Source organism: Rhagoletis zephyria, unplaced genomic scaffold (assembly GCF_001687245.7).
Source record: "Rhagoletis zephyria isolate East Lansing unplaced genomic scaffold, Rhagoletis_zephyria_1.1 Rzeph_scaffold_00813, whole genome shotgun sequence".
In the NCBI taxonomy this organism is placed as follows: Eukaryota; Metazoa; Arthropoda; class Insecta; order Diptera; family Tephritidae; genus Rhagoletis; species Rhagoletis zephyria.
The window spans coordinates 432-11,054 of NW_016157897.1; the positions used below are offsets into that span (position 1 = coordinate 432).

Sequence of the window (10,623 nt, forward strand, 5' to 3'; positions counted from 1 at the left end):
AAAATACAAAATCACATTTTCCCACTTTTTATAATCGAAGAAGATCAACGGTTAGTACTCTAGACTTTTTCCACTTATTAAAGCTTACATACAAAACACCAGTATATCGCACACCGTCTTCAAAAGAGTAAGTCCCTGCACCAGCGAATGTGGACGGACCACAAATGATCCTCACCTATTTCCTGAATATTTCCACTTTCGCTTTTATGGAGTGGTATACTTACTTGTAAATATGCACTTGACCAGCAAACGTAGATGGACACCCGAATGATCCTGACCTACACAAGAAAATATATTTATTAATATTTGTACTTTTACATTTATTTCTAAGTATGCAACGGCTGCAATTGACCAAAGTAGTATTATGGCCTTTTCTTGAATTGTAGTAGGTATATTTTCATGGTGAATGTAGACAGTTGCTGGTTTAGTTTGCTGGCAATACATACAAAAGCAGTTTCTACAGTAAATAGATACATGAACTTCACCACCTACTTATTTTTGTTAGTACCTGATTCTTTTAGTGCTGGTATGCACCAGTGGATAAGGTCGCCAGGCGCTAATTCAGGCGGCATCTTACCGCGCTGTTACGTACCTAATACAAAACAGTGGCCAAATTATTAACATTTAAAAGTTCAGCTTAAATTATGTTTTACTGACATAGAATATTTGCTTCCAAAAAAGCCACACTCATGCATCCTCTCGGAAATGGTACAAAAGTCATCAAATAAAAGCTGTGTAGTCAACAGCTGTGGAGTTTATGGTGGTTGGCTACCGTCCACAAATATAAATATGCACTCTGCATGGCTTTTTAAAATGGCAAGTCCAAAAATTCACTTTGCTGCACACCTTCCTTTTGGTCTACATGAAATTGCAAGCTCTGTTAGTACATCCATTTTTTCATGTGCTAAAAATCGTACTTACCTAAAGGGCTACATGTCCAAAGTTATTGCTACGTGCTCCTAATTAATCAATCTTTGTATATTTATTTATTCCTGCAAAATTGTGCCATGTAATATTAAAATTAACAAATTTTTCTGCATTGTTTACATATTTTTATATGCGTTTTGGCATTTCTCTCTCGCAATTGCACCAAGATGACGTCACGCAAAAATTACGCTCAAAAATCCTCCCTCATTGGCGCAGTCTTGTATTCTATCATTCTTGCTTTATAAGCATATCGTCGTGTAAAGTACGAACCCCCAAGATAATCAAAACCGTGTATGTGAGGTTGCAGAAATTTTTTTGTAGAGAGTAAAAACACTCATATTTCAAAATCGTGCTCTCTTTTACAAATCAATCGCATTTCTGGCTAGTATATTTCAGGACTATTGGATAAGGCTTGAGCCAAGAGTATTCTCGCTTTGCTGTATTATTATTTATTTTATACTACTTAGAACATAACAACGGTTTATAGCCCAGTTATGCAAACTTGCACTGCTATACCATTTTTACGTAAAAATCAAAACCCAACAGAATTCTACATGTTAAGTACTATGCGTTGGGTAACTGCTTACACGCAAAGTCCATTTAACAGATTCTTATGTGACAACTCTCATGCAAAGCTATGCATAACTGGGCTATTATTTGCGATTACATATGTATCTAATTATAAATGACAGTTAAACTATTTATTATCGTGCGGAGATAAAAGGAAATGAAATGCAATATTATTGGCCAAAAGCATGCGCACGCGAAATTGCTGCATTGGATCCATCTTATTCATATAAGGCAAAAGTGACCGTAAAAATAGTAAATTCTCATTCTCCTCAGTGCAATTTTCGGACTGAGTTTGATTTTCTAGTTCTAGTGCTACTCTTATATCTGGGCATTTGTAGTAATTATCCTTCAAGTGCGGCACATCGGCTTTATTATCGCCTTCTTGAGGGCAAACTCTTATGCTGCCACTATAGGTTGGATTTGCGGGTTGAGACTTTATCATTCCGAATCGCGGCACACCATCATCGCTTTGATTTTTGATTTCATCGAATACCAATGCGTCGGACTCTTCTTTCCATATTACTTCACACAAATTCGGATCAAGATCTTCCTCCAATGCGTACACCTTTCCAATGCTTGTAATTGTATTGTCTGTACTCGTAGATTGGGGTAAATTTTCAGGCTGAGGCATTGGTAGAGGATGTGGAAAATCCTCCGCCATACTTTTGGAATCATCCCACGAATTACTAGTCTCGGAAGAGCGAATACCTATTATGGATTCTGGCTTAATCTCGATAACTTTCTGTCTTGGCGTGTCCGTATCCAGTAGGAAGATTAAGTTATTGAAATGAGTATATTTGGATTTCTTGTTTTCCTGGATATAATAGGATTCACCGGAGCTGTACACTGGCACCTTCTTTACCTCTTTGAGAAATTGATCACGTATACTTCGCCATCGAGTTTTGGCTACAGTTTCTGAAAGAAAAAATTTTCAGAATTATTTAGGGAAACTGAAATATTTAAATGAGGAAACCAGCAGAAAGCCAGCTATTGAAAAATGTTTACATAAGAAATGTTTTTTAATTACCATAGAACAAACCTTGGGTCAGGTATATGCATATCTTTTGTATTAAATTATAAAAACAAATTTAAATAGAAGTGGTAGCCTTCGATCGTTATTTCTGTTTAAAAGCTATTTAAGTCCTCTTTCATTTGATACCAAATTTGTTTAATTTGGATAAGCGGTTTGTTTACTATCCGGAAAGACTTTTATTTCGAGCTTAAAAAATATCTGGCCAAGTTTAACTATTGGAAAAAAATAACTGCTATTTACGTTCCCTGGTTATTATGCTTACAAAGTATGTTGTGAAATATGATTTTATTTTTAAAATTCAGAAATATAGAGAACTATATGCATTGAAAATGGTTAAAAAATATTACAATCGAATATTATGGTAGTATGTCAAGAAGATAGAATAACTAAACTGCCACTTAAATAAAACGTCTTGTTGAGGAAGCGTACAGAAAACGACTACAATTTTCTTTCCTTTTTGTATCCAAAACGTTCAAAAAACAGTGCGGTTTCTGCACCCGGAAACGTTCCGAAAAGGATTTTTATTTGCATTAATTTTCGTATCCGGAAAACATTCGAAAAATATCATGCTATCTGAAAGCAATAATTTTATTTTATTGTTCAAGCTAAACATTTGAAAGCGTGTTTAGGTACCTACGTAGTCGGCAGTCGCTGCGCGTGCCAGATTCGAATGCCGTCAGGCGCTTCCTTCATTTTTTTCCGGCCTATGAAAAAGCATTTGTGAAGTGCAGAAGGAAAGTGTATTGAATGAAAAGTTCGATCAGAAAAATTTCCGAAAAACAGCCAAAAAAGTAACCGTTTCAAAACAATTTTCGGTACTTTTCTGTACATACGTTTCTGCCGCCCACTTTGGTGGAAAAAGAGATCGTAAGTGTCCGATAATGGAATCGATAAAGGGAGAAAAGTTCGCGTTTCATCTAGCTTTCTTTTTTCCGTTTTCAGATTTCTCGCTGGCTGGGAAAATACAAAACTAAATGTGATAATTAAGGTGACCTCCGTCCTTTATTTTATAGGACAGTCCTTTAACCCCTTGTTCTTTATAATTTTTTTTTTTCAAAATAAAGGACGCCTTTTGCATTTTATTTCGTAAACTGTACTTTAAATGAGCTAAGGATATATAAAATATAATGATAACCTTCGCCAGTTTGTTTCGCACCCCCCTCGGTGATCTCTGTACAAGATATAAGTCACGAATGGTTGCTAATACTGATAGGGAAATTTATATAATTGAAAAAATAAATACATAAATAAAATAATATTTAGACATTTTGCTAGAAAAATTAATATACTTTGAGTAAAATTCATTGTTCTCAAAGGCACAGGGAAAGTTTTTTCCAGGATCGTGTCGCACGCTGAGTTTCCAGTTCACTGAAAAGGAACCTCCGCAGGCTTCGTCATGTAGTATGAATTATGATAAACGCATTTTGGCGGCGAAGTCCTTAATAAGGATTTGGTTTTATTTTTAGGAATCGGTTGAAATCCTTTACATCGCCTTTCGAGAAGGGGAACTTGTACAATAATATAATTAATTGATAAATATTTGATCCAAATTACGATATACTTAATGTATGTACTTGTATCATACAAGTTGTGTGTACGTATTCCCAAATCATCTTGACAAAAATATCCTCTATTTTACGTTGGATAATGTGGTCACCCTAATTATCCGGCAGAGCTAAATTTACAGCAGAAGCAAGTCTTTCGGACGATACTGAAGAACCTTGATAGATTAAATATTCTAAAGCAAAACTCAATTGGGTCTGATATGCTCTCTAGTAGAGGTTGGTCCATATATACACTGTTTAAGTTCATTGGGGACACAACCAAAGTTTGGGTATTTCGAGATTAAAATATCGACATATGTATCCATTATTTTCTGAAAAAATCTCGATATTTTCATATATCGATATTTTTAACTCAAGCCTACAATCAGCAATCAAAGTCTACTTACGCATAATGTAATAATATAAAGGGTGCCAGATAGTAATGACATTCTATTTCGGTACTCTTATTTGACAATGTATTATCAGAAATTTTTCTTTGGTTTCACTTTCATGTTAGCCCTTTTGAGTGAGAACTTAAGGGNTATCCATTATTTTCTGAAAAAATCTCGATATTTTCATATATCGATATTTTTAACTCAAGCCTACAATCAGCAATCAAAGTCTACTTACGCATAATGTAATAATATAAAGGGTGCCAGATAGTAATGACATTCTATTTCGGTACTCTTATTTGACAATGTATTATCACAAATTTTTCTTTGGTTTCACTTTCATGTTAGCCCTTTTGAGTGAGAACTTAAGGGCCGTTTACATAAGACTTTTGCTTCGCTTTGCTTCTTAAATTCGATTTGACAGATAAATTCAATACATGATTTTATATGAGTCTTGCTAAATAGAATGCGAGGAAAGCAAAGCGAAGCAAAATCATGAGCAACTTCAACTTTTTCGAGCTTTGGAAATCAGCTGTCTACATGCATCTTTTCTCGTGCGCTTGCATTTGCATTTAATGACAAAAATAAGGTAAATATGAATTTTTATTACTATTATTTATGCATATTATTGTATTGTTATCTATTTTACAGAGATAAAATATGTAGGAAAAGAAGAACGCAGAAGCTGTTATTTGCGCAGAAGCGTTTATTGTAGCATACTTTCTACGCTTCACGCTTTGTTTTCAAAGTTCGAACTGTCAAGCAAAGCGAGGAAAGACTTATGTGAACAGCCATTTATGCTTTTTTTGGTTTGAATATAAAACTAAAGAAAAAATGCCAAGCACATCTTGCCGCTTGTGGAAAAGAACACATAGTGTTGCAGAGCTGATGTTTTAAGTCCGAAAGGATGAGGATCTAAGCCAAAATTGGACAGAGGTATGCAACAAAGCCAAGGGCTAATGCCAGAATTGAAAAAGCGAATACCAGAAATGAAAGAAAATCTAATATCAAAATGAAATTTTGATTTCAAATATGAAAACGTCAGTTTATCTGGAACACTTTATATTTTTTCACTTTGTACTTTTGTACGCATCTTTGTCCAATTGAGAACTCCATTGAGCATGAAACAGTAAATGTAAAATTAGTAACTGTTACAAAAAAATTAGAAAACATTATTTAAAAAGATTGGAATGGAACGATGTACGATAACAAAACTTTTTTACTTAAAAGACTTTTTTTGTGTGATAAAGTCATTTTTTGTTGCTTGTAATAAATTATAAAATTTTTCTTAAATTAACTTTAAATAAACTTTGGCTAAGATACACTTATTTAGGAATAACAGCATTACATCAGTGAACTAATTCTACCATATATTGTGTTGCGATTTCTGAGAAAATGGCTCTTCGTAGGTTAGTTTGATACTGTCAGGAGTGAAGAACTATTTACCCTTTGGAGGGAAGAAATCAATAAAGGAATAAAGGTAGGAAGAAAAAGGCTGCTTACTTTATTCCTGGAAAAGTTGCTCGTTTTAACTTTTCAGTAGGCAAATAAACTATAGCGTTTTCTTTTCTCAAAATAATGTTGCATTTATTCTGCCCTGCGGCAGGGCTGTCAAGACTAGTAAATTTGGCTAAATTTTTCAAAAATTGCCACTACATAGATGGGTTTTACAACTATGTGGATTTTTTTTTTTTTGTTCCTTTATACGAATATAAAAAAAACTGCATTAAAACTTTTGTAATTAAAAATTGACCCATTTACACCACCTCAGTTTTCAAGGGTTAAAATATTTTTTTAGGAGAATCATATGCTAATTAATAAAGAACTCATATTTTTTAAATCATCTACCCATTCAGCCGTAATTAGTTTTGGCCAGAAGAACAGGGATTTACACCATAGCGCTAGTAACTAATTCTGTGGCAAATCATCAGTTATTAAATCCTAACTTAATAAGTGTTTATTATGATTATTTATGTATACCTATATACTATACACATTTATATTTATGCACATACATATATACATATGCTCTAAAGCAAGCATGTAAGTATGTCGCCAAAAACCGCATGTAATCAAAATTGCTCCTGCACAAACATTTAAAACTTGCATAAACCCAGCGAAAATTTTTGCGCTGTATTATCACCAAACGTGATAAACCTACTAAGAAAAATTCACCACATCGGCAAAGCAGAAGTGTACAAAAGGAGGCTAAACACGTTTCATTGCTTAGGGTTCATGCATATGTATGTATGTTGGCGCATGCGTATATTCATTTGTAAGAGAGACCTAATCTACCAAGCGCGCGTAGATTTTCCCTCACGCGAAGCTCTGCATGCCGCTGAACGCAGTCTTAAGAAGTGATATTTCTATATACATGCATATATATGCACACACATATTTTCTAAAATCTATACTGGTGTATTTAAAAACTAGTTCTCTAACTACTTACAAACTCTTATAATGACAGCGAGCTTTTATTAATTCGTTTATCAGTGTACAAATGCACACATAAATAAATAAGTACACATCGATATACAATACATACATATGTATGCACATATATTTATGTACTTTTAAAATCGCACTCACTTGAAATACTACACGCGTCCGCTACTTCTTGCCATAGTTTTTCTGTAGTTCTTTTTCTTTTGCCCAATGGTATCTTCTTTTTATTCCACAAAAATTCTCTTTTGCGTACTTCGGCTATTAGATCCCCCATCGTCGACAAAGTTCAATGGAATACTGCGAGCGTTGCGTTATTTTCGAAACCGAAACGCAGTGGACGCGACCAACGCAACTGAGCAGTGTTGTTGCTACAAGTACAGCCACCGGCAAATTCACAGGCCGCTTGTTAGCGAGCAGGTAATCAAAAGAGAAAAACTGTAGATGCATATGGATGTATGTAGGTTCATAGCGAAGTAAACAAAAAAAAACACGAATCGTATCGGCTCGCATATGTTTAAGTTCAGGCATATGCATGTAGGCGTGTGCTTGTTTAAAGATGTATATATACATACCCAGTAGGAAAGTCCGTACACTAAAAGCCGCTACTATCACGAAATGTTTAAATTTAAATCTACTCAAGTTTAATTTTAATTGTAATTTTTATTTAACTTTGCACATAATTTTCTAAGTTTCTCTTTTATTTAGATTTTACAGGTGAAAAAATCAAGTCATAACAGCTGTTTGAAACAAATAAAATCAGGCTTGCCATTAAGCAAGCTGTCTAAGAAAATCAAAATATGTATATCCACATTTCAAACTTTGTACAAAACTTACAAAAACTCATCAAAGCTTAGTCAGAGCTTTTGATAAGATTTTTTATAACATTTGTTGTTATGCAGTTTTATAACTCAGTATTTATAGCAATTTCAAATTTGCATTTTTTACACTAAAATTTAGTGGACTATAAAATAGCATACCGAAAGTTATTATAGGGGTATTTCAAAGTAACGGGTGGGACATTCTAGCTCGTTTTTGCTCAAACGTTTAGTAAATTCTCTTTAACTATTTACTTTAATTCAGATATCAATTTATTAAGAAACTGATAAAGTATACAATTTAATTACACAATTTACACATAAATTTAACATTTTACAAGCGCGACGGGTGGGACAACGATTACACCAGCTTCTCTGAGTTGTTGGATTCGCTTCCCAATTTTAGACAAACTATAAATATTTAGTTAGGAGAATGTTAAGTACCATTTTATACTTTAACGGCTTTATTAAATTTACAATACAAAAAAATACCTATTTTAGCTTGTGACGGGTGGGACAACATTTTATGACGATTCACCTTTGAGGACACATAGTTCGTGAGTAAAATGAATGAATGATGCGAAATTTTTTTTATATTTATTTATTTTTTTTTTAATAAGAGACCTCATTTGAACAATGGGAAACTTAAGAATTTGTGTTTTTACGTTAAAAATGCATATTTTGTTGTGACGGGTGGGACATCCAATAAGCATTTTTTTGAAACGCTTACAACTTCTCACCATAAATGTATTTTTCTAATAACTTACCACCATTTTAAAGTTCATGAATTGTTCTTTCGTTTTGGATAATTATTCTTTGCATTGTCACCTTTAGTACATGGGGAATTTCTTGATAAAAAAAAATGCAAAAATATTTTAGCATATTATATATGCATTTACAACAACAAAATAAAGGAAATAGTGAAAAATACATCATAAAAAGCTACTTATTTAGATTTAAACACAATTTATGTAATTCATTTTTTTACCTGGGGTGTCGTTTCCGCTGGAATGGCCCTATAGTAATTGGTACTAAAAAGTTAGAAGTTCTGATTAAGCTTTGGTAAATTTTTATAAATTTTGTACAAAGTTCGCTGAGAAGATCCGGAACTCTTACTTTGAGTAGGACGTAACAATATTTAAATTTAAAGCTAATTCAATAATGAAATAAATAGAATTATAATCTGAATTGGCATGGCGAATGCATAACGCTGACGAGATGACACGATACGATTACTAGCCTCATAGCTCTTTGGAATCTACCTTATGGGCAGTATCGTCGGCGTTTCCAGACACGCCGGCGTCGCCGCCGCCGCAAGTTGGGATTGCAATGCCTTAGTGGATGGTCGTGTGGGAAGCGGATGTGTGGATGGTATTAACTCATATGTAGTGTTCTCTTCTGCGGGGAATTGCGATGTTGAAATGAATATTTACGATACCAGTGAAATGGCGTTAACTTGTATTTTTAATTGAATTGGTATTTTCATCCGATGCATTGAATAAATCGATCTTTTATACGATACATCGGTATGCATGGATACAATATTTCGATGCATCATATCGAAAAGAACATCGAAGTATTTTTTTAACTTGCATCCCTACTCCTAACCTCCTCACTGGTTCCCATCATTGTTTACACGAGGTTCGATTTGAAGTAGCAAAACTATACATATATATTTTTTTTCATGGGTATTGACCACAAATGCTCATTGAGACAAACTCAATTCGTAAAAACATGGCCCCTATTATGAGTTGCATTCGATTCTCGATCTTCGCTGGCTATCGAAGCTGGTTGTACGATTGTTTAAAAGCTACTTCAGTCCCCTTTCATATGATACCAAATTTGTTTAAAATGGATAAGCGGTTTGTTTATTATCCGGAAAGGACTTTTGTTTCGGAATAAAAAGTATTGGGCCAAGTTTAACTCGTAAAAAGAATAAAGCTGACTTCCAAAACGTCAACTGCTTTGCATACGTACAAAGTATAATGTTCAATAACACCGAAGTACACAATATTGACAATGTATACTTTTCCAAAACACATCTGAAAAGTTGTCGAAACGCATCGCTAGAGCAATCAAAATGGAAAATTCGGGAAAAATTGTTCATTGCTATATTGAATATTTAAAATATGTAATGTATATGGTTGCAAGGTGTCGCAGCTATGCATATACCCACAGTTTGAATACCGCAGTATAACAGTATCCAAGATTGTATTGATACGTTTAGGAAATCAGCCTAACATTTAATTTCGGTCCCTGGAATATTGCGCAAGTGCACTGATAAAACGTATATCTTGGCAGTCACAGAAGAAAGGATTAAAAATTAATAACAAAAACTAAAATCGAAAAACGCTGATGACGTTACACGTTCTCTAAATTCAGACACAATCAAAAGAATGAGAATGAAGAATTCTTTGGAACACAACGGTGTTTAAACAAAGATCATGCCATGACGCCAGTAGTTATTTAGTGGCGCAGGTTTGAGTTACGACCTTTTAAAGAGTTTGTATTAAATACATTGTTCCAATTTTTAGATTCAAGTACTAAAAAAAACGTTACTAAAAATTACTAACCTTTCCATTTTTATTTATGTACCTAAATCACCTAAATTATTTCTTAAATACTTGACATCCGCATTCGCATCCGCGGATCTCTAAAATTCCACATTTGCAACATCCCTAATATGTACTTATGTAAATCTGTGCAAATTAAAATGAAATAAAAAAGAAAGCGAGTTTATAAAAGCGTGGTAAAAAAAAAATTTAATTAGCACAACGGAGTTCTGGTTGAACGAGGTTACCGCCTCTATTTATTTATTTTTTGTATAATTTAATACTAAAGAAAGTAATATACTTTGTTCTATGGTAGTTAATTAACATTTTTTATTGAAGGCGAAC

At 33.7% G+C, this 10,623-nt stretch overlaps 1 protein-coding gene across 1 annotated transcript; it reads right to left on the reverse strand.

Moving 5' to 3' along the window:
* Positions 1-1,548: 1,548 nt before the first annotated feature.
* On the reverse strand, positions 1,549-7,280 carry LOC108361670 (uncharacterized). Its single transcript, XM_017614359.1, has 2 exons — positions 7,056-7,280; positions 1,549-2,412 (listed from the first exon to the last, which is right to left on the reverse strand). The coding sequence occupies exons 1-2, from the start codon at positions 7,183-7,185 to the stop codon at positions 1,625-1,627; spliced, it is 918 nt and encodes a 305-aa protein (XP_017469848.1). The 5' UTR covers positions 7,186-7,280; the 3' UTR covers positions 1,549-1,624.
* Positions 7,281-10,623: the final 3,343 nt, after the last annotated feature.